This window comes from Symsagittifera roscoffensis, chromosome 2, assembly GCF_963678635.1.
Source record: "Symsagittifera roscoffensis chromosome 2, txSymRosc1.1, whole genome shotgun sequence".
Lineage (NCBI taxonomy): Eukaryota > Metazoa > Xenacoelomorpha > Acoela > Convolutidae > Symsagittifera > Symsagittifera roscoffensis.
The window spans coordinates 8,198,284-8,223,116 of record NC_087063.1 but is presented as its reverse complement, the minus strand read 5'-3'; the positions used below and the strand labels follow the sequence as shown (position 1 = coordinate 8,223,116).

At 34.4% G+C, this 24,833-nt stretch overlaps 2 protein-coding genes across 20 annotated transcripts in view; both read right to left on the bottom strand.

Moving 5' to 3' along the window:
- LOC134840114 (prefoldin subunit 2-like) overlaps positions 1-24,833 on the bottom strand; it is a 463,905-nt gene that overhangs the window by 76,964 nt on the left and 362,108 nt on the right. The gene's annotated exons all lie outside the window — the stretch shown is intronic.
- Positions 1-24,833, bottom strand: part of LOC134840526 (dual specificity calcium/calmodulin-dependent 3',5'-cyclic nucleotide phosphodiesterase 1C-like) — a 188,055-nt gene that overhangs the window by 4,846 nt on the left and 158,376 nt on the right. For 10 of the 19 annotated variants that reach the window (XM_063856394.1, XM_063856395.1, XM_063856396.1 and 7 more), the window contains 6 exons: positions 11,525-11,771; positions 9,480-9,737; positions 8,991-9,091; positions 6,654-6,852; positions 1,655-1,889; positions 578-780 (listed from right to left, as the gene is read on the bottom strand). In XM_063856394.1, the coding sequence (XP_063712464.1) occupies positions 578-780; positions 1,655-1,889; positions 6,654-6,852; positions 8,991-9,091; positions 9,480-9,737; positions 11,525-11,771 (1,243 nt within the window). Of the gene's footprint in view, positions 1-577; positions 781-1,654; positions 1,890-6,653; positions 6,853-8,990; positions 9,092-9,479; positions 9,738-11,524; positions 11,772-19,185; positions 23,078-23,655; positions 24,508-24,833 lie in introns of those variants that run through there. The other 9 variants (XM_063856387.1, XM_063856390.1, XM_063856391.1 and 6 more) reach the window with 7 other exon arrangements.

Sequence of the window (24,833 nt, the reverse complement as noted above, 5' to 3'; positions counted from 1 at the left end):
AATTGCTATTTTGTAATTGCTTTGGATTTTTAGAATTTAAGAACTTTTTCTTATGAAATCTATGCTAGTGAAAGCCGTTATTTTCAGTAAAAATTGGCGAAGTTGCCTGAAATCATCAAACGAATGAAAACGTTCAAAAAATGATATAGATAGGACTTAAACTTTTTCAATTTTTTAGTTGCTCCTATTTGGATTTTTGAAATTCAGAACTTTTTTCTGTGAAATCTATGCTGTTGAAAGCCGCTGTTTCTAGTAAATATTGGCAAAATTGCTTAAAATTATCAAAAAAATGGAAAATTTTCAAATATTAATACAGATAGGATGTAAAAATTTCAATCTTTTAATTGCTTTTTTTAGATTATTGAAATTTAAGAACTTTTTCTTATGAAATCTATGCTACTGAAAGCCGTTATTTTCGGTAAAAATTGGCAAAATTGCTAAAAATTATCAACAAAAAAAATTGAAGATTTTCAATTCTTGAAAAAAAAAAAATTAATCAAAATTGAATTGTGGTGATTTTTGTAGACAAATTTAGTATTGGTTTTGTTTAAATAGACATCAATGAGTGAATAATAACCTGTTGGTCTCTTTCCTTCTCAGAAATTGGATTGAGGGAGGATGTGGATGTGACCATTTGCTTCTTCTGTTGTGACGACTGTGATGGCCCATTGGCACTTCCCTGTCTGGACTGTGGGTGGGGCAAGTCGATAGGGGCAACTATTTTGTCCATCATGTCCCCACACACTTCCATACTAGGGGCCACGATGAAGTTGATGAAGCCTGAACACAAAATGCGGATCAAGTTAACATGAAATCGGAACCGGAACATAGACTTTTTTCAGATTAACAACTTGTCTAACAGAATCACTGAGTCATCTGATAGTTTGATTGATGATCGAACGAAATTCTGCGTCTTATTCTGCACATAAAATAAGGCGCAGAGGAAACTTCCATGCCTGGCTTGGGACGAGAAACGTCCAGGGTTTAATTCCGGCCGGGACTTGATATGTTTTTTGGCAAACGAAAAAATTGCTTTAAAAAAATGATAATAGTTTGTCTGCCTATTTTTGGTCCTTCTGATGTGTAAACTTCTCAACTGAACCGCAGTTTAAGAAAAATGTCATATATTACTTTGCAGTATCTAATTTGCGGATGTTAAAAAATTACCGGGGTTTTTTGGAACCAAAAAGGCGGCGCTTCTCATTACGGATAATCAAAATAGTTATGGAAGTACCGCAACTCCAGATCAATTCTGATTAATATCACGCCAAAACTGAGCATAAATTCTTTTCGAACTCCAATATTAGAAGGAAGTTTTAGTAATTTAATGTAGACTATATTTTGTTTGCGTTGAAAATATTGTGGTTTTATTTGAAGCTCAATGAAACTGCATATTTTTCTTTAACATTGGGTTAAATTCCGGTGGGGATCCTCCCTTCCCCCTTTCCCCCATGTTCAGAGCGGTCGATGTTCCAGGCAGAGTCTTGGGGTCTGTAAAGAAGTCAATTTGTGTTTCGGGGGGGGGGATGTCCCGACAATTAAGAAGTGCCGATTAAGTGCAGTTAAATTCATTTCTAGTGATAGTTGCAGTTCGCGAATTGGACTTTTTCTGCCTTGTGAATAAAGAATATAGTTCATTCTTATAACGCCTTACCAATTTGGGAGTCGGGTATGACTAGTGTGTGTCGGTCGCAGAGTGGCGAGTAGGGCAGTCCCAACTCCGCCTCCCTGTCCCCCTGCTGGAAGAACTCCTCTATCACCAACATGGTCCACTTGTAATGCACATCCCACTCTTTGGCCGGGTGGGAGATGTCGGCTGTGTGTAGCACCAGTCCCAGTGCTTTCGTCTTCTCAACCGGCTCCGGCTGACTAATCGACGTTTTCATGGCCTGAAACACTTTTTATGTTTTTTTTTTCATGGCCTAGAACGTTTTTTATTTCTATTTTTTTTAGCCCCCGGACCATCCGTGGGCAAACGGAATATCAAACGTTTTGCCGCAGCCCGTCCCACCTTGAGAAGGCAGATGACACTGGGACCCCTCCAACCGTGACCGAAGGGGTTAAATAACAGTAAGAAAACTACTTGGGAAACAGACTGGCCTATGAGCAGAAAAATTCATCGACGTATTCTAAGCAACCAAGTTTAGCAATGAAATCACTCCCTATTACATACTTCCAGAACAGTTTTAAGCTAATTGGCTTTTTAAATGAAAATATCCAAAAAGTATGTCAATCCGCATTAAAGTATGCTCAAAAAGGGTCTAGGACAAGCCGACGGGACTTCAAGCCGAAGGGACTTCAAGCCGATTTTAAAACTTTACAGGCACCTCAAAACACTATTTTATCATCTGTAAAACGTTGCCCGCGCTGACAAAAATGGTTTCCGGTCAATTTAATTTGATTTTAATCGATCCAAATTGATTAACCATGTACATTTTACGAACTTAAATGGATTTTAAATGGATTTTAAATCGATCTTTTTGAAAATTTTTAAGTCAATTTAAGTGTCTAAAAAATTAATTTAAATCGATTCGGATCAGTTTCATTGTAGGTCATATTTAAGATGCATTGGAATCAATTTAAAATCGACTGGAATTGGTTTTTTTAGCGTTGAAATAAATCGATTTAAATCGATTTAAAATCGATCCAAATCGATCTGAATTTTTCTTTTTGATTAACTTACTTTTTTACCATTTAAATCGATTTCAACTTAATCTGCATACTTTTTCATACTAAAATCGATCTAAATCCATTTTTGTCAGTGCGGGTACTTTTCAAAATTTTTGGCAAATTTAGTCCATAATAAGCGTTATTCATGACAATGCACCATTTGTGATTGGCATCCGTTTATAACATCAGCCGGTTTTTGAAATGCATAAACTATTCACAAGAAAAATGCCTTCAGCCATGTTTTACTTTTCAACTTTCCGAAACATCCTTTGGAGGCTTAAATTTTATGAAAACGCCAATAACTAGGGAAGAAAGATCATAAAATTCAAAAATTCTTCAAAAAAGTTTTCAAATTAATCAGATTTCACGACTTTATAAGGAACTATTCGACTTGAAGTCCCTAATTTTACGATTTGGCTTGATGTCCCGTCGGCTTGATGTCCGACACCTGCTCAAAAATACTTTTAAACCAATTTTCGGCCTGAATATTGCAAAATCACACTTCGTGATTGTTTTTCAGCCAATCAGAATTGAATATTGGCAAAATTTTTTGCTTGCTGACCGCACTCAATCACTCGTATAGAAGAATTTTGAAAGATTGAATACATTTACTTTAAAGGAGGATTTTTCATTAGACTCGCTAATCGACTAATCGCGAGTGTATACGTGCAGGGGCGGGTTTAGGAGGGAAGGACGCCTCCACTTAGGGATTCGACCCCCTGCCGACCCAAAGGGTCCCCCCTCTGTACTATTTTGAGACATCCATTTTTGGTTATGGACCCTAAAAATTTTCTAACGGCGCTTTCGGCGCCAATATATACTAACTTTGAGATGGGAGCGCGCGCCGAAAAAACGCAATTTTTTGGTAAAAGTTTTCCAAAAAGTGACTAAAAACGCCTTTTTGGCCTGTTTTTTCAAAATTTTGCCTGCGGCGCAGAAATTTCAGAAATTTTACAATATAGATTTGGTCCATCTAAAAAAAGAAGGTTGACAAAAATCCGGCCCCCCCCCCTCGAGAAAATCCTAGATCCGCCCCTGTATACGTGTATATTTGACTTAAAAATTGAGTCTCTTGCTTCAATCGTATTTAAAGTATAGATTGTAATGCTAAAACAGTATTTTTTTGCTAAAAAATGAACTATACTTAACCATGTCTGTAAGTTTTCAAGACCATAATTATAATTTAAATTGGTTGTTAAAAAAAAGAAAATCATTTCACAATTTGCTTTTCATTCGTATTAAAAAACGAAGCGCCATTTACAAGTATTCTTTAACTTGTCAGTCATTAGATAAAAAAGACAGGTGATTTTCCATAAGCAGAAGGCAAGTTATTCAGCCTCCAAGTTCGATTCAGTTTGAAGTGCATTCCGGATGATTTTATCTTGTAGAATTCCAAGCAGAAATCTTTTAATGTTTCCAAAATTGCTGCCGCAGGCCGGGAGAAAAAAATTGACGTTAGATCTGTCAAATAGATAATAGGAAGCCTTCAAATATAGGAACAGAATGGCATTAAACACCGGCAGAGTTCATCTAAAAACAAGTGAACGAACAGTAGAAGCGATTGATTGACATGTTGGTTTTTCTATAGTAATTGGTTGGTCGGGGTCAACCTTGCTCAGCAATTTGTTTTCCTTCTAAATCTGATCCGTAATGCTAAGAAGGATAATTTAGTCTTTGTATTTGATATTGTCTTTGTATTTGATTTTTTTTTTCGGTTAAGTTGACTTTTTTCTGCTAAGTTGTTAATGATAAGCCGACCGTTTGTATCCCAGTCATGGACATTTATATGCTCACCATAATAATCATCGGCGGAGATAATTTTAGCCCGGTCTTCGTTTTCTTGCGCGTCAATAAAGTTAACCCTATTGGCGAATATCTTTGGTCAGGTGTTCATTACCACCTCATTTTTTCAGCGCATGATCAATGATTCGATCGTTCCTGGCAATTTTCCTGAATAATTCAGTAAATTCCCCCTTCCCTGAGAAATGACTTGCTCACCCTAGCCGTCAAAAAAAAACATTTCATGACATCTATTCTCGACCAACCAATTCTAAAACTTTTCAACTTAGGATAAAAACTGCTCTTAATGTGATTTTAGCGTAATTTTTTTTCGACTTGATGCTAATCGGTTCAATTTTTTTTTGGTTCGGATGCCGACTTGGTTTCATCGAATTATAACGTAATTCTTCTCAACACCTTTTTGTTGAGCCTAATGGCTAATCGACGCACATTTTGAAAATTGGTGCAAAACAAAAATATTTTCAAGACTTTTTGAATGATTTTTCGTGGTTTTTGGCTGTTTGTTCATCAATTGAAATTTTATACCAAGTACTATCAGTTTTGGGCTTGTTTTTGTCGAACTAGCAAGCAGAAAGCATTTCACAACGAAAGCGTTGCATTTGAAAAGCTTTTAAATTGTGACCTTAGAAAAATAGAAGGGAATGATTTCCATATGGCTAAATTTGGTCTCTCTCGATCTTATTTTTCTGTTTTTTACGAAAATTGTTTTCAAAATGAAGATTATTTCCATTATAGTGTTTTGTTTTTCATTATGCTCAGTTAATTTTTAACTTTCGTTCAACCAGCGAAAGAGAAAACTGGCACGAAATTCCCATTTTGCAGACTAAAAGCTGGCGGAGAAAATTTTTTCAATTATGAAAAATGCCTGCTTGCCTAGTTATTGCAACTTTATCTCGACAACCTGGTCTGGTTTGTATCAGAGCAAAATAGAACACATATTATTAATCGAAAGCACGCTCAGTACAAGTGATTTAAACTGACAATTTGAAAAAAAAAATTTTTTTTCAGATCAATTTAAAAAAGTTTGCGTTCTCGTTCTAGAATCATTTTGTATTCATCATACTCTTAACTTCTGTTATTTTTTTGTTGCAAGACAGAATTTTTAGGATGGTTATATTGCAAGATTGCCTCCCTAAGATTCTTGCAAGATAGCCTCCTTCTTCCAAGATTCTTACAAGATAACCTCCATCTTGCAAGTTCTTGCAAGATAATCTCCATCTTGTAAGATAGCCCTCATTTGCAAAAATCTTGCAAGATCTAACAAGATAACCTGCCTTGATCGACTGGGGTCCTCCCTAAACGCAGAAAAAAACACAGTTTTGGCTAAAACAAATGTTTTTTTTTTATTCTGGTGTCTGACCATTCTGTGTTACTTGCACACAAACCGGCTATCTTTTTTTGCTAATAATTCAACGCCACAGAGTTAGAAGAGAGTAAAAAAGCCAGCCGAAGTCTATTCAAGCAAAAATGCGCGGAGTATATCAGCCAGCCAAAAATTTACATCATATGAATGAATTTGCACAACATTTTCAACTGTTAGATAACTGTTACATAACTATTACAAAACACTTACGTATTTTCGGCTGGTTGATACTTTGGCTGGTTTTCTACCACCAGTTAAGTTAGAATATTCAATAGGTTGCAATTTGAAGTTTACACGAGCTTTCTCCACAAGGTTATCTATCCCATGCTTTTAACTTCACCATATTTTGAGAATATGCTCAAGATGTATGCCAATTTTTCGGTCTTTCTACTTTTTAACAATTTGATTACCCTACGACTCACAAGTGACGCTACTAAAGCTCTGCTTCTTATTTACTTAACTACATTACGGGTTAATTTTTTTCATTTCTACAGACAGGGTAACAGGGTCGTTTTTGTTATTCTACTTAGAATTGCCAAAACGTTAAATGAGTTGTTTCAACATTAGTTTCAGATTTAATTGTGTTGTAATTAAGAACCATTATCTAAATTTCAAAAAAAATAAGGTCTATTTTGAAACGTATAACGGAAAAGAACTGTTATACGGCTCAAATAGGACCTTGTTTTTTTCTGAATTTAGATTATGGTTCTTAATTACTACACAAGTAAATCTAAAACTTATGTTTAAACAACTCATTAAACGTTTTGGCGTAGTATACTTTTCTAGGTATAGTATATAACGAAGAATGAACTTATTTGACCTTGAGCTGCGAGAAGTGGAAACTCATGTCAGTTGCTAGTATCATGTCCACCACCAGTTGTCGGAACTCCATGAAGTCGTCGCGCGAGAGGTTGCCGAGGATGTTGCTCTCTGGGAAGTCCTTCATCACTCGGAACAAGTAGGACACGTGGTGGTTCTCCAGCACCGACTTGTCATTGTACAACAGCGCCAGTGGAGATCTGAACAAGTTTTTACCCGTACTGAAATTTATTTTTAAATTCAAATCTGGACATCGAAAATTCATGCAAATTTCAGATCTGCATCAGTCCTGTGGCATGTCTCTTTTTTCGCTGCACCTATCTGAATCAGACATGTACAGAAATGATAACTATGGAAAAAGTCAGGTATGATCATGTCTGCTTCAGGTCTGGCCCAGGTACTAAACTGAAAAAAAAAATGAAGAAAGAAATATATTAATTTCGGATCTTGTTAACCATCCCCCATATATAGCAAAGGGGGAATTTGGTCTTTTCTAACACAAAATTTCAATACGCTCGGCTATTAAATTATTTGTTTTCAGGGATATAAATTATTTCAGATTGAGTCATGTTTCCACCCATTCGACTCAATCTGGATATGTTTCGGCCGACTTGAATGAAGCAAAATTTTGTTTGATTGCTTCGACCCAAATATGTGCTATGGCTTGGCCAACTCAGCCCAATGTAGCTTCGTTTCGACCGTGTCGACTGTCGACTCAATAAAAACGTGTCTGCTTTTTTTAGATGAAACTAACCCAATTTGAAAAAACTGGATTAATAAGTAAAATTTTTATTTCGCTGGTAAATCTGAAAAATAAATTCCACTTCAAAGATAGAAGTTGATCACGTTTTTTGCCGCCTTTACTTTCTGTTTAACAGTGGAGTTTGCCTAACTTTCAACAAAGGAAATGAACTGAAGTTAACAAGAAAAAAAAAACCACGAAGAATTAATATTGAGCATGAACAAATTTTAAGACTTTTCCTGAAAACAAAATCATCGCAAGCTGTATAAGAGTCTGAACTATATTCATTGACTCTTTTTAAGTTCAAATATACCACTTTGAAGAGGAACTCTTCAGTCTAAAATTGTCCAAAGATGCATAAATTTTACAACCGATGTTTCTCGAGAATTTTTTTTTCAGAAAATTATTTTTTTTTCAATTTCGATTGAACCAAGGATGAAGGAGCTTTCATATTACTTATCACTCGAGAACATCTGCTGTTTAATTTGGAAACATACGTTGACCGGTTTTAAAATATGGAGTTGTATTATAAGAACAAGCAAATTCAACGGAGTTGAGAAAAAAATAGAAAGTTTGCAAAATTGCATTTGTGCTTTTTTAAATTTAAAAAGACAGTTCAAGATTTGTGTTTACGAATGGATTAAAACAATAAGAAAAGTAACTGAACTTGAACATCCTTGCTCCATCATGATTAGCATAATATAAAATGAAGAATTAGATCAATTTCTCTGCCAGAAAACTCGAAACTTGAAAAAAGGCTTACAACAATTGACAAAAATGTTTTCAATTAAGTTTACAGCAACTAATTTAAGAACAAGAATTTGAACACAGGAAGGTTTATGCATTACGGCACTGAAATAGGTTTTGAACCATTTTCTCTTTTTTCAGTAAGCAAATGCGTTACAAGAAAAAAGCGCTCATTTTACTTGACAGTGTCCTCTAAAGTGATATAGCTATAAATACACTTAGAAACAAAATTATCGTTTTGAGTACCTGATTTTGCTAGCCTAAAGTTTAAAAAACAAAAATGAACATTTTATCCACTACAAAATTGCTTCTAACGTTTTGGTCGGAAGAGTTAGTTTAACAGTTTGAGATTGACTTATGAATTATTCAACCGAATTCATTTTTACTGAAACAACCTTTGGTGTTATAATATGAGTTTTTTATCGAACTGAATCACGTTGTCGGCTATGCTTGCTTTTTTAAAACAATTTTAAAGCTCCATTTTGCCGTTTTTACTCCTGTTTTCCAATTGCAGCGTTGTTTCTTTGTAATATTAAGTTTAAGAATTTAAACAAAAATTATTAGTATTTTTCAGAAGCAATTTGAAAGCGTTGTTTCTCTCATTAAAAAAACGTCAACGGCTCACGAATTTTTTTGAACCCATGATAAATTCTGATCCATCGACGGATTTGTAAAAGGAGTCTTTTTGCCGATTCTCCCAAAATCATTGTCAATCTCAAAATATGAAATCAGGGGAAAAAGTTTTCGAATCGAATTAGTTAAATCTAAAAGCGACGTCAAAATTTAGTTCAGACACTTTGTCTTTTGGGTATAATTGCTTAAAAATCAACCCAATAAAAAGGGACTGACTGTGTGTTGATATGGAAGTTGTTGGTGGTGCCAGTGTGTTCGACATCGTGAGAACAGGCCGCAATCAGAACTGCGAATATCTCCAAATCAGTCAACCAGTTCTGAAACAAAAATAGGTTCCCACTTGCCATAAAACTAAGTAACATTTCTATTATTAAGTAAAAACAAATTAAGTAGTATTCCGCTTTATAATGAGGGAAATGAGTACTTTAGGTTACATATTTTACGAAATTAATTATGGCACCAATGTATAATGACACAAGCGATTTTGCGAACATTGTGTTATATTACGAATGAACTCTTATTGCAATCCAACAGGCATAAAATAGTGTTCATTGTGGCGCCAATGTATAATTACACAAGTTCTCTTGCGAGCATTGTGTTATAATACGAGTGAACTTTTATTCCAATCCAACTCGCAAAAAAGTGTTCATTCTGACGCGCTGCTGAAGAACCGAAAAAAAAGACGCGGAAAAGACCCGAACATACCATGAGTCCTGTCTGCAGCATGAAGTAATGACAGGTCTGTGTGACGTCGGCGCCATGTATTAAATTATGGTATGGGTTATCGTGTAGACTGTAGCCAGCTTCTATACGGTCCAGGAAGGAGATGAGGTTGCTCACTGGAATTTTGAATTTGGACACTAGATCGTAGCGGTTCAGTAGTTCATACGTGACGTACTTCAAAGCAGACCCGTTGGCCGCCTCGTTCAGAGCAAACATGTCTACGTTCCATTCGTCTATCCGCTAAACAAAAACTTAAAATTTAGTAGTTAATAAACAAAGATTTAGACTTTTTCTCACTTTTTACTGATTGTTTACACTTTCAAAAGCAAGTGTCTAGTAACCGGCAACTGAGCATTTTTCCAGTAAACAATTTTTTTTTACACATTTGAGGTTGTCTTGTTATCGAGCCTTCTGGAGGTAATGCACTTACCTTTGAACCTTGTGGTCTGGGGTACGAGTCCCAGCTGTGCATGTTTTTTTTTCAGCGTATGAAAATATTTTTTTTCCAGAAAAAATTGAATAGACTGACTTTTGTTTGTCGACTTAAGACTTCTCGGCTTAGTTGCCACACCACGGTTTTATTTCCCGCGTACGCAGTTTTTATTGTCATTTCGAGTGTCGCTGATTAACACCTGTTGTTCGTAATATTGCTAATCATGACTAGTGTATTTTTTGTTTTTTTTTAAAAAAATTTTTGCGCTTAGAAATTTTATTCGGCCTAAAGGATTTCGGCTTATAATATTCCGGCTTAGTGAAATTATTTTGCAATAGCTTAACGGTAAAAAATGATTGCTTTTAAGTTTGATAAATCAAGTTGGTTGAAATTCAAAAGTTGAAAATACAAACTATTTTTTCGCTCAAAATTGCTCGATAATGTTTACATTTCCTAAGTTTTTTCCTATGACAATTTTTTTTCAATAAAATTTGAATTACCGGACTTTGGTTTGACTGCTCGAGTTTTTTTCGGCTTCGTTGCCAGATCACGAAACTTGCTTGTGCTGTAAGCTACTTCCATTTTAGTTCAAGTGCAAGTGTTGTTTAAAGTAGTTTCAAGAGAGACTTGAAATTTTTAAACTTTGAAAAAAAAAGTATTTTATTTTCGGCTCAACTTGCGTCTGCTCAACCGTTGTCGGCTTATTTGTTTTATAACGGGTTTTTCTTGTTCTGCTAGCAACTTTCATTGAAGTTACAAGTACAAGTGTTGATTAATGTAGTTTCAGGGGGACCTGAAATTTTAGTATTCAAATATCTGGCATCTTGACCTAAAATGAACTTCAACCAAGACCAAGAAATTTAAATTTTGGTAGACCTAATTATTTCAACTTGTTTAAATTTTTTTATTTTTGTTTTATGTTAGTTTTGTATCGCAAGTGATCCCAATTTCCGCTTCGCCTCTGCGTTTAAATTACTGTTGGTAATATAATTTTATGACAACAAGCTTAGATGAAAATTAATATCTTCATAAAACAGACAAAATTTTAAATTAATTCTTTATTTGTACAGTGATTTTCATTTTTTGCAACATTTTTCAACAGCGTGCTTAAATTTTACAAAAATTGTTATCCTGGTAATCTGATTTTATGAATTATTACTGAGTTATTTCAATCATCCAACTGTGAAAAACTATCGCAAATCCAATTATTACTGGAATTGCTTCCGTCTGGTAAATTACGGTCTAGAGTCACCGATTTTACTTACTAAATAAGTACAAATTTTGTAAATAGTGCAAACTGAATAAAATTCAATGTGTTCAATGTAACAAATACAATTTTGCACTTCGCGAAAGGCTACGTGTCCAGTCTATCCCCTTGGAAAGGCTATAAGTCCATTTTTGATGAAAACAAGGCGTCCATCTCACCATATTTTGATATTTTTCTGATTTGGGATGTTTTGCTTTCCTTTCTCAAGCAGCGAATCACAGATCATTTAAAAAACATTAACACACCTTTAATTAAAAAATCAGCTTTTGCATAGTGTTAATTAACGAGTCAACCACTCTGTTCACGGTATGTTCAAGAGTCTCAAACCTTGAGGTGTGGCACTAAGGCTGGCGGGTAAGACAATCCCTGAAGTCCAGACATGCGTCGGAACATTCGCTCCACGAACATGCCTGCTCGGAGTGCGTTAACGATACTCTTGAATTTGGGCTTCTCCCCGTCTTTCCTGCCGGTGCCCATTTTGCGGGTGAAGGTGGACGCCAGCCAGTCTCGAACCTCCTCCGGCACTGCGGAAGCGTCCACTTCAGAGAGGTCATCGTCTTCACGCCCTTTTCGCCTAAAAGAACACGCAAGAGATCTATGAGTGAAACAGGATCTCTTTAACTATATCCCCCTTTTGCAAAAGAGGGGGGGATTCGTTACTAGTTATGAATTCTGATATGCTTAACCGTTGATTTATTTCTTTATAAGGGGGGTACTCGTTATTAGGTACTCTAGGGGGCATATAGTTAAAGTGATCCGTCAAAAAATTATCGAAACTTTTTTTTACAGCGAGTTCATAAACCATGCTGCGCGTAGACAAAATAATCTTGATCCCTCGATAAAAGTCAGAGAAGTAAAAAACAATACTTCATTGCAAAAGAGGCGCATAAAACTAGCAGATTGTTATTTCAAAACGTATAATTGAGGTTCTATTAGATGTGCATTCTTTTTTTTTGTATGCCGGACGAAAAAATCGAAGATAGAAAATGATCTCAAAATTATTGTTGCTGCCTGCCTAAAATATTTTCTAGAGAATAATGACTCGTAAAACAGGGAGCCTAAGTGGCTGTAAGATGTCAAGAACGTTTTAAGTTGATTACACTCATTAGTCAAATTGACAAAGGAAAAATTAAACACTTCCGAAACGGATATGCTCTTCCCTTGTCAATGAGATAATAGCAAAAACTGAAAATAACATTCACAGATGAGAAAATAGAACTTTGAGGTGCTTGTAAGGTTTAAATTTCAGCCTGAAGCCCTTTCGGCCTGAAGTCCCTTCGGCTTGAAGTCCAATCGAATTGTTGTCAATCGAATAGACCCAATAGCAAGATACCATTACAGTACCTCAGTAAATTTTATTCTTTATGAGGCTTGGCCACGCGGTGTTTACCCTTATTAGTTAGCAGGAACAGCGGTAATTCGAACTGGGCGACTTCAGGGTACCTCAATTATACCTAGACACCTAGACATAACAAAATAATTTTATTGTGGTTTGTTATCTCTAGGTACTTTCTGATATCCAGAACACTTTATTTGAAATAAAAATAAATTTAAATGGGAGTTTATAGGAACATAGCCAAGAGATAGTTGGAAAAATTTAAAAGAACAAGTGAACTAAAACAAAAATTGATTAAAATTTTCAATCATTTTTTGAATCTGGAAGTTCTCTACGCCTATGATAAGCAAATGGTATCAAATCGGAATACAGACTTTTTTCGGGCTAACAGCTCAAATAACAGAATCCCTTGAACCAATTGGTATCTCGGTTCCTAATGAATTCAAACTTCTAAGCGTCTCCGGCACCTTTAGTCTGGAGGTAAAGAATATGCTTGGGTTGCCAAAAGTCTTCGGTTCGAATCTGAAAGAAATTGTTTTTTTTTGTCCATCGATTGGGAAATTATCCGTTCAAAAACATTGTCGGCTTAATATTATCTACTTATGTTTTGTTGACTTAGTTGTCATGTTGTAGAATTGTTTTTGCTTAACTTTTTTAAAAACATTTATTTGCTTTTAGTGTTCTGATTTAACTCTGTTTTTGTAACTTTAATTTTATTCAGCTTGACTTCTTATATATATTTTTTTCTTCGTTTAAAAATTTTAATCGAACCAAAATTTTTATCAGCTTAGTGATCTCAATTTTAGTCCTTTCAATGAAAACGATTTTTTCATGCTCATTTCTGGATTGCACAAAAAGCTAACAATCTTAATAAAATTATAGTTAAAGTTTTCTTGACAATAATTTTTTCCGGCTTTTTTTTGTTTTTTAGGTTTTGGCTTAGGGGCCTCCTATTGTTTCATTCGACAAGTAAATGAAATTTTTTGAGTGTTTGTGTGTTTTGAGGGTGAGGCGGACTTATTAACTTTCCAGAAACCTAAAGTTTTGTTGATTTTTTTGGCTTGAAGGTATTTTTGGCTTTGAGACCGCTAGGTTTAATATCTTCCGATACCTACTTCATATTCTTTTGCCTTGACATGATTTTGTTTCAAAACTAGCCTTATTCATTTTGATAAATCTATTTTTTCCGACATTTTCGAATTTTGATTTCATTTTTTTTCCTGTTTTGTATCGCAATTCTCGCGAAAATCAATTTCGACTTTAAATTAATTTTTCATAAAAAACTCTCAATTGTTTTTTTGTCGGGTTCATGGTTATCGTCCTAGTTTGTGTAGGTTCAATTTTCGTTTTGATTTGAACCGTTCTACGTTCAATTCTTTTAAACGGTAAGTTTTTCATTGGCTTTCTTCTTAGAGCATGGGTTTTGTTCCATTTTAAATTGTGCTTTACTCTAACTGAAACTTTAATAATTTGTAAATTTACCACTTCTGGTTTTGCGTTGTTTTTGCTTTTGATTTTTATTTGTTGATTCGGCTCTTTTCCAGTTTCCGACTTCCTCATAAAATCACAAAAGAAAGTAGCTCAAAAACTGTTCACACGGTTTTTCTATGAAAAAATTGTTGTAATAATTTGTTCATATTTTTCAAGTTGACACGATTTGAAACTCTATGAAATTTTTTTGACACAAGTTTTGTTTTCATCTCAACAAGTTTTTAAAAATTGTGGTCCTTGCTGCCGCTCGATTGGTTTCCAATGTTTTAAGACGGGTTCTGAACGTCTTCCGAAACAACCATCAAGTTTTTGTAGCTGTAGTTTTTTTTAAAGTTATTATTTCAAGTAATATTTTCAACTTTTTTTTCAAATTTTTACTGACTATATATTTACAGTCTTTTTTATTGACTATATTGAAGCGAAATTTAAATTTTTTTAGCTAGCTCGAAACAGGTTGTCATCAAAATGATTTTCAGTTTGAAACAAACATTTGAATATTTCAGGTGTTTTTTTTTGGAATTTTGTCTTTTTTATAAGAGTTAGTGGTTTTGTGTATCGCAAGTGTTGCAAAGCTCAAGTTCACTTCTGTGTTGATTTTCAAGAACCGCTTACGATGGCCTTTTCTTTAAAAAAAAATTTTTTGTTTTAAAGAAAAAAATTAGACCATAAGATAATATTTTGAATCGATCACATTTTTTGTGTCCTTTACATTTTGCTGCTTAATTTGAAGGTTGCCTTCCTTTTTTACAAAAAAAGTGAACTGAACTTGAAAAAAATCAAAAGCCAAACCACGAAAAATCAAATTTGGGCTTGAACATTTTTTCTGAAAAAACTCAGTAAAAACAAAAAATCATCAAAGCATATAAAAGTAAACATCATTTCGTTTTTTTACACTGAAAAATTGTTATCGGAATATGACTTATTGTTTTATCTAAAAGGCAGGAATTGTTTTTATCTGTAATTATCCATAATTACTAAATGCAGGGGCGGGATTAAGGGGGGGGGGCGGACGCCCCCCCCCCCCTCAGGGATTCGATCCCCTGCCGACCCTTTGGTACTTATTAAGAAATCCATTTTTTGCCAACCGACCCTAAAATTTTTCTAAAGGCGCCTTTGGCGCCAAAATATTCTATTTTTGAGGGGGAGCGCGCGCCGAAAAAACGCAATTTTTTGGTCAAAATTTTCCAAAAAGTGCCTAAAAACGCCTTTTTTGGGTTGTTTTTTCAAATTTTTGCATGCGGCGCAGAAAATATTGCCAAAAAAGGGACTAAACCATGCTTAAGGAGAGCTCAAAAATCAATTCGGTCGACCTAAAAAAAAAGGTCGACAAAAGTTTCGAAATTTTTTTTTTGGAAAATCCGCCCCCCCCCCCCCTCGAGAAAATCCTAGATCCGCCCCTGACTAAATGATTAGATTATAGCCTGAAAGAGAAAAATAAGTAGAAAAGTTTCGCTCATATCAAGGTCTAACTCTTATCATTACAATTGTCTAAAATAAATATAGGTGATTAATTGATCCAAAAAATTAAAACTGTACAGCTGTCGTGCTGATTTAAATCCATTTGATTTTATTTATTTAAACCTTTTTCATAACACATTTTTTTCAGAAATTGAAAGCTGTGTTATACTATAGAATAGCACTACATGCAGCAATGGACAACTCACAAGAACAAATCAATCGCATAAAAAGAGAACTAGCAATGATTTGGTATGCATTATGGCTGTGCCGCTAGTTACCGCGGGGCTGGCCTTAAAGTGAGACCTTATTAAGACATCGTGTTCCTTCCTTTAGGGTCGTCTTAGAAAAATGATCCTTCCTCCATTAAGGCAATAATGTTGCAAAATAATTTCAGTACCAATAGATGCATTCTTTTTGAATTATAGTGAAGTCTTCAGAAAGAAACGTCAAACTCACAATAAAAGATGCTTTTCAAAGTGTTCAAAAACCAAAAATTGTAATACCGAAACAAAAAACATTTTGGAACTCCAAGTTGATAGAGACGATAAATGCCTTGTACTTTGGAAACATGGCAAATTTTTCTTAGAAAACCTTTCCATCTTAATTGGTTTACATTTCCGTCTTTAGGGAGAGTTGATTTTCCTTCCGACACCTACAGATCATCCTACTTTTATCGCCATAATTGAAAAGTCCTTTATTCGTAATTAACGTAACTTTAAAATCAGCCCTGCTTAGCTACCACAAGGCCGGACGCTGAAATTGGAACATTTTCACAATAACTAGGGCTGAAAGTTTTGTCACGACTCTCAAAAACGATATCCAGCAATTATACTACAACAAGACTGCTCAAATCGAGTCGAAAACCTCATTTTTACAGCTGGTCTAAAAGTTTAAACAAGACTGCTCGTATATCAGGGGAAAGCCCTGAATGTTCAGACTGTCCTGTATTTCATATCGAATAGTTTTTGGGAAAATAAAATATTGAAAACCTATAAAATTTTTGGACAATATCAAAGCGTGAAATGTTGAGTTGTACGAAATTAATACGACCGATCTGGCTACGTAGCAGTATTTAGACAACCACGTATTCAGACTCGTCAGCAAGCAGACAAATACTGCATTAAATAATCAGAAACGAGACAAGGAAGAAATGAATAATTAAAAATTTTTATTTCGTAAGTTTGCTTTCTCATCTCGATTCAAATAATTTAGTCCAGAACTTGGCAAATTAGGCAATTTTGAAACCCCCCAAACTTTACAAAAAATAATTGAAGGTAAATTATCTTTTTAAATTTGAAAAAATCTGTCGAAAACTAGTATTTCGATCGGCGAAAATTGACTGAATTAAAAAAAATCACACGGAGCATATATAATCCGTTCTCTTCGAAATTCGGGGCAACAAAAAATATGTTGTGTCAAAAATGATGAATGCTTGAAACAAATGGTTATGATAGTTTACACTTTTTGTATTTGAAAAATTCAGTCATTTTCTTTTTGCATTTGAAAAATTCAGTCAAATTCAGACTTTCCATTAAAAATGCTGATTTAAAATTGAGTGTTCGTTTGTTGTATCGCCTGAGTTTAATTTGATTATGAAATATTTTGTTAGGCCATCAATTGTCATCAATTATCACACATTATCTCTTTTGCACACATTTTGCTCAAGTTTTGAAGAACGTGTCGAAATATTTTATTGAAGTACTATTCATTGAATCGATTTTGTTTAATTTCTAAGATATTAAGGTGCTAGATATTTTGAATTCACAAAACCAATTTTTTCGGCTTTTAAAAAAGCAACTAATAATTTGTGCTTGGGGTGGTTTTTATTCAGTCAAAAATCTACTTTTTAACCATCCGCAGCGTTATTTTACCATCTGAAAACATCATCAATTTTCTAACCAAGCGTTTTTTTTTACCATCTGAAAACCATTGCTAATTTGCGCTCGTCTTCAAAAAGCTTCTTTAACTGTGACTTTTTTTGTAAAATTATAATAGTTTGAAAATTACTAAAACGCGATATGTTGCTTTCTTTCAACACGCATAAGCGACAAATTCAATCAATTCATTTAAGTTGAGGCCAGCAATGACTTCTTATTAACACGAAGCGCGGCTCTGTATGCATTTTTTTTTGCATTTTACATAGCGCGCTGGGGGAGGAATTGAAGACAGAAAAAAATTTTAAAAAAAACATTCACTTTTTCTAAATTTTGATCAAGTTTTTATCGATTTTGACAGAATTGATATTTCAAGTATTCATGGTTTTCTAGGGGTATGGCTTATGTTACTTTTATTTGTTTCTGAAAGCTTCATATTTTTTAAACAAACACTGCTTCATTGCTCTTAAAAGGTAGTCAGAACATTCAAGGGGTTACTTGAATGTTACGTTTTTTAACTAGTGGTTTTTGACGTTTTAATTTTTATTTTTTAATATCATCTGAAAACTATTGGTCTGAAACTGAAATTGATGTAAATAACTACCTGTTATCTTTTTTACTGAGTTATGAGAAATTTAAAGTTACCAGCTTGGGATAAATTAACGCGCGATATACTTCGTGCTATTCACGCTCACGCGTGAGCGGCTTTCTAATTCGGCGCAGAAACCGTTCCGAACTAAACAGAAGCATGCTAGTTTATTTGATTAATAGGTAACTCTATATTAAATATATCACTTTGTACTTTAAGCACTATGAGAGAATGATTTTAAAATATCAAAAAATTTCCATTTTTTTTAAAAAACATTTCGTGAACAATAAAGAGCAATCATAACATTCAGAGCGTCCCCTTGGTACCATCATGCTATTCATTTTTTTTTGTTTACGGTTCAGTGAGCTTAAAAATGTGATCTGAATGGGCTAAATTTTGTGCGCTTTGTGTTCTAGTGTATATGAAAGCGCGAGTGCGCAATGAACTAGCCGCATCGCTCAAGCTCTTTCTAATTTCAAGTTCAGCCCATCTAATTGGTTCATGCAGATGCAAGGTATTTGAAAAGAATTTAAGCCCCAATAGTGAATCTACTAACTTATCAATAAAAGAAAATATTTTTTTTTCAACTGAAATTATTGTCCAAAAACTTGTATAAAAAAATAAGGGCAGTCGAATAACGCGTTGCTGTGCCCTGATGCGGGCTTTTCTTACATTTTAAGAAAGTTATAATAAAATTGGAGCGTAAAAATTGGATTCCAAAAATCTATCTAGTTATCATACTTGGTATATACTAAACATAAGATAGGGTTTTCCAAAAAGTCTTTTCAAGTTTTTAATTCTAAATGTTTTTTTTTGTTTTTTTTTCGCTTTTGAATGCAAAATTGAGTTTTCGCTTTCGTATTATAATTATGGCAATTAGCATTTTAATAGTATTCAAGTCAGCTGAAATAAAATTGTCATCAACGACATGCGCTAAATTAAACTCTACTGAATCAGTCACAATGTTTCCAGGAAACAGGAAATACCAAGAGATTGATTGAGAAAAACTGACAAGCAAAAGGACCACATTTAAACTCAAAAAAGTAAATCAATTGAAAAACGTTTTAAAAGTGACAGTGAAACAACTTAAGACACGCAATTTTTTTCTTTTCCTGCAAAAGTCTAAGTTCGAAAAAAATTGAAAATTTTTAAATCTTTTTTTTTCGAACTATGACCTACAAAAGTGAAAGTTCGAAAAAACTTGAAACAAAAAAATGAAATCTCGTGTATACTATTGTACCTGTCTGTGGAAGCACGTCGTATTTTGGCATTCACAGTCACTTGGTAAGGACCCATGGAACGAGATGGTAATTCTAACTTAACTTTCGGGCTAACGGCAGGTTCGGCTAAGGTTTCTCTGGGAGCTGATTTTTCTTGAGTTTCGCTGATTGTTGAATTGGAACCGGAATTTGGACGTTCTTCGGATTTCGTAAAGGCAAGAGGTTTGGAAAATGTTACTGACACGGGTGGTTTCTTACCATCCAGTTCTTTTGACTCGGTTTCCGAACTAATTGAGAAGTTGCCCGTCGTTTTTGAACTCATGAAGGAAGGTGAATAAATAATTTTTTCGTCGTTTTCTGTAGCACCGAAATTGTCTTCAGAGAGTTCTGATTTTGAGGTTGACGAAAGTTGCTTTTCTTTTACCGAATTTGCAAAGACATCGCAAGTTGAATTTTCTATAGTAGCACCTTCTAACGTCAGCGTGGAATTCGACGAGTTATCATTTCGGCTAGCTGACTCGCCGAATGGCTCTTGTCCCATTCGCGATGACGTCAGACATACGTTCGTAGTACGACGAAGTGACGGCTGGCAACTGTGCGAGGCAAGGAAGCGTCGTATCTGCTCGGGTTTTGCAGTGCACTCGGAAAATCGGCGAAAGGGCGCAGTTGTCGATTCCAGCTCGTCGGCGCTGTGGAACGAACACGACTGGCGGTTGAAGAACTCCCGAATGAGTTTCGGATTGTCAGTCTCCGACATCATCGGAAGGTAATCGGGATACTCGTGGTGTTGAAAGGGTAAAAACGAGTTAAGAGCCGAAGTTGTTCTGTCTCTCGGAAATGATGCGCGTCTCGTTTCATTTTTCGCTTCCACACGATTATGAAATGCCATATCGGTGAATGACATCGCAAATTACCAGTAAAATCAGCAGCAACGACATCCAGAAAAATTAATAAAGGCACATGTTTGAAGGATTAAATTTTTTTGTTTGTTCTTGCTCTAAACGTTAGCAAAACATCAAAACTGTGATTTGTTGTGAATTGTGAAGATTTGTTGTGAATATGAAAAGAAAAGGTTAGAATAATTGAAACATCTATTGGTTATAGTTCTTCTCATGTTTTTTCTTCAGGTAGTTTGGTTTGTTTTTACGTAAATAAACAGCTAACAGCAGTTAGTTCTTGTAGTTGACAAAGACGATGATAAGCGGCGTTTAGGAACGGCGGTGAAAATGAAATTTTCCAATTTAGCTGTAAAAGGCAGATTGTGTAAAATGGGCGTTGGGAAAATGGCCCTCAGCAATGGGAAGAGAAAAAATCATCACGGCTGGGAAGAAGGATTAGTCTGTTCGGGGAAGGGGAAGGGGAAATTCGACTGAAATGGTGATAAAACTGCTGACAAGAAAAAATGAAATGGTTTCGATAGCTGAAAACTCATTTTACTCCGTACGTTTTTCGCAACTTCAATCGCTTTTATGTGAAATGCGCTGAAAATAACTAGTTATCTTTTTTATAACATGTTCTTTTCATTTTATAACCATTTGCGACCAACTATTATTCAAATTGCAACAACTAAAATACCATTTTGCGAAGTTAATTTGCTAAAAAGAAGAATAGAGAAGCGCTAATATTCAAGTAAACGCCGTGCCACTGAGCACCGGCCCTAAAAACCTGTCAATTAAGTTACTATCTCAAAAGGAAAAGTTTACTACTTCCTCGTTGATAACAAAAGAACAAGGTTTCATTTGGAAAATGGGAAGCAAAATTTTTGATCGAGTTTGCCCAATTGGTGCTGTTTGATAGAATAATAAACAAAAGTGTTGGATAAACAATGGAATAAAATCAGTGTTTGGGAAAAACGGTTTACGTCAAACCTTTCTCTCTATTTACTCAAAGTGTTCTGGCCATTTTGTATAATTAAACTGAAAGCCGAGGGTAAAATCAAATATACCAGTTGAAGGAAACCTGCTTTTATATAATATAAGTAAGTTAACCTAGTTAAAAGGACGCACGTATCGGCTGGAAATTTATTGCGCCAAAATCCTTCCGGTGAATATCTCGCACCTGTGCAGACTAATTAAAAAAAGCTGGTATAAGCAAACGCGCTTTGACCCCCAGTTAGATGGATACAATTGCACTACTTTATTTAAAAACGATTTTCAATGCTACACGAAGACAAAACCGTTGGTGTCAGCGCCAATCCCTGAATCTTCAAAATGCCCTGTAAATTATCTGAGATAAATTTGGGTACAAAAAATGGACATTTTTTAAAGTTATTTCCATTTCACAGGCGAGAAAATGTGTACTTTACATGTAATCGGAAATTAGACTTTTTCTTTTTAACACAGTTTCTAACAAATCTGTGAGAAATTGACCTGTTTTTCTTATGACAGCTTAATAACTACCAGGCTTTTTTGCTCTTGGCTTAGTGGTAAAGCCTTGCCTTTGGGCCCCAAGGTCTAGGGTTAGAGTCCCGGTCGGACCTTGTTTTTTCGATTGATAATGTTTTTTTCCTTGGAAAACTTGAATTTTTTGACTATCTTTGACTGCTTATTTTTTTTGTCAGCTTAAGTTGCTAAGCATCGAGTTTTCAACTGATTTTACGAATTTTCTACTGTGATTGGAAGTCCTTCTGTAGTTTATAATCTTTCTAACTTTGATTTTGAATAATTTCTATTTTTTTTTATTAATTTATTTCAGCTTGTTACATCAGCTTTTTTTGTATTGCGTTCTTCGAAGTCTACAAAAAAGTTTTATGCTTTTTTGTGTTTAAGAAGGGGTGGGATGAAAAAGCTTCGAGTTTTCAACGTCGAGTACAAAATGGAATGCTTTCGTTTTTCAAACCAATGTGGAGAGTTAATTAAGTAATCCGAATTACCTTAAAAAATAAAAATAGGAAGCTTATCATGATCGTCATCTCTAAATATAGAGCAACAGGCAATAATCTATGATTTTTTATTGAAACAGTTATGCTACGTTTTTTTAGTAATTTTGCTAATATATTTTTTTATCAAATACGGGTCTAAATGATATCTGATGATGCCAAAGAGAGGTTAAGTTTAGGTGATACACTTTTTTGCCAGGGGGACTTAAAAAAACGCCTGTTAAAAGCTGATTTTGCTCTAAAGTATCTATTTATGAAATTTAAAGTTATAAGAAGAAGTTGAAACCAATTTTTGAAGACCTTACGCTCATCGGGGGTATCAATAGCCTCATAATGAGCCTGTGGCTGGAGCAATTAATTTTACAATATCGATTTGGAATTGCCTCCAAGAAAGAGACGAAAAATGAAAAGCGGGGCAATTTCTAGGCATTAGTATTTTTCGAAATCGATTAGGTGGAGTGCGTCTTTGTCAAGGAAACAATGTTTAAAAACGGGCGGGTGAACGGAAGCATGCAGCGTGACCATTATGACCCTAGAAGACTGTATCACTTAATACACCCGTGCAGCTAGCCTAAAGTACCCAAGTCACTTGGAAAAACCCAAACATATCCATTGTTCTGCTTACAGTTAGTCTCAGAATTCTGTAGGCTTAGGTAACTGAAATATTTTAGATTCCCGTAGTGAAACAACAAAGGAGCGGAAAAATTAGAAAGAATGGTAAAAATGATGGAAAAGTGAGAAAAGTTGGTGATCATCCAAGTATGAAATGCTCCATCTGCAATATCCCACTTTTACGACATCCAAATTTGAAACAGCCCAAAAAGAAAAAATAATAAACAGGCCGGTAAAAGTAAAAATAGCGTGAATATATTTTTTATTATTTGCTGTTCCCTGGAACAGATATTTAGGAAGGGCTCGTGATGATATTATTTCGATATCATAAAAAACAGTTCCTGGTCCCAAGGGACGAAACGGAAGTAATAAAGTAGTAAATTGAGTCTTGTTTAGAGAGAAATGAAAGTTGCTGCAACTTGTAAGACTTTAACAAGATCCAGAAACAAAGATGTTTCGAAACAAGCCGAAAAATATCTGAACCGAAAAATATAATAAAATCCAGAAATCGTTTAAAAGAGCAAACTTTTATTCTCTTGTAAATGATATCAAAGATAATCAGTTAAACATAAGTTTTTATTATGATTAATTTATTATTTGGTTGTTTTTTATTTTGGTGCATCAAAAAGTTCGTTTTATTTTTTTAAATTCTCGTCAGCGAAAAACAATGGTATTGAAAAAGGTTTATAGTTAAAAAATTAATTTATACCGAAAAAAGATTATTTGTTTTTCTTATACTTATCGATGCAGTTTGAATCGCAACCGAGTATTCATTAATTTAAAACGGAGATTTTGTGTCAAGCGGGGCAATTTGAGTGAATGATGTTTTTGATAATAGATTGATAAAAATCGAATTTACGATAAAATGTTTTTTTTTTGCAAAAAACTGCGGTTCGCATTTTTGCTTCGTTTGCTTGGCCAATAAACAAGAACTTCAAAAAATGAAAATTCAATTGGAATTAATTATGTAAAAAATGATGAGATGATTACGTAATTCTACGGTTTTCAGCAGTCGAAAAAGAGGGTGTTGTGTAGATAACCTCGAAATCCGTTATTTGGACGATAATTCATAACTTAAAACCAGGTAGCGTTTCATTAGCTTTTAATCCATTAAACAAGAATGAATAAAAGTTGGTGCCATTTGAATTATATAAAAACAATAGCAGTGACGCAAATTGGAAAAAAAAGAAGAAAAATATGACTCAAATATTCTACAAGAACAATACGCCAGAGCTAAAAATATACCAGCCGTTTTTGCTGAGACAAAATTTAAACGTGATTACTCAAATATATTTTAGCTTTGTATTATTTATTAATGGGAGATGGAAGGTTCGATTTTTTTCGTGGCTGAATTTTCAAACACTTCATGTGATCTTTTCGTGCCGCCGTTTTTAAACTTTGTTTGTTGTTTGTTTTACGAGATAAAACGCAGTGTGAGAGGACAAGTGGAAAAACAAGTAATATAAAAGGTACAACGAAAAAAGAAAGTAATTCTTAAAGGTTTTTTCAGTTTCTTCAATCATACATAAAACGATATCTGAAGAACAGTAATGGTTTGACTGTTTTAGTGGAATACTGCATGAACGTGAAGCTAATGCATATTTTGTTCCAAAAATATAGATTTATTTGGAGCAAGCAGTTTGAAGTGTAATTGTAAAAGATAGTAGGGCATCGCGTATTTTTTGGAGAGAGAGAGAGAGAGTATTGGATCAAAAATAACTGACACGACTTAAATTTGACCCCAAGCTGTTTTCGGGGGAAAATTTGCTCCCCTAATGTCGCTTGAGGGAGCGATATAAATATATGTATGGCTTGCAAAATGCTTGACACAATTTTTTCCCTCTGCCGTTTGAACGCAGAAATTAACTAGTTCTTTTTTGAACGAAAAATAAGCGGTTAATTATTATACCAACAAGTGTGTCTTTATTACACGCATATTTTTCAAAAAGGAATAAAAAATAAGAGTTTCGTTCGATAAAATCGCACAATAGTATTTCAGCATTTTAATAAATTTTTGTGTCCTCTTATTTTGATGGTAAAACAATTGAAAATTGAGCAAACACTTTTTGTAATTTAACATGTGAGATATCTTTTTTTTAACTTAAAAGGCTTTTTTGAGCGGTCATTTGGTATAATTATTTCCGCATAAGTAGCAAATCATTTTGATTGCTTAAAAAC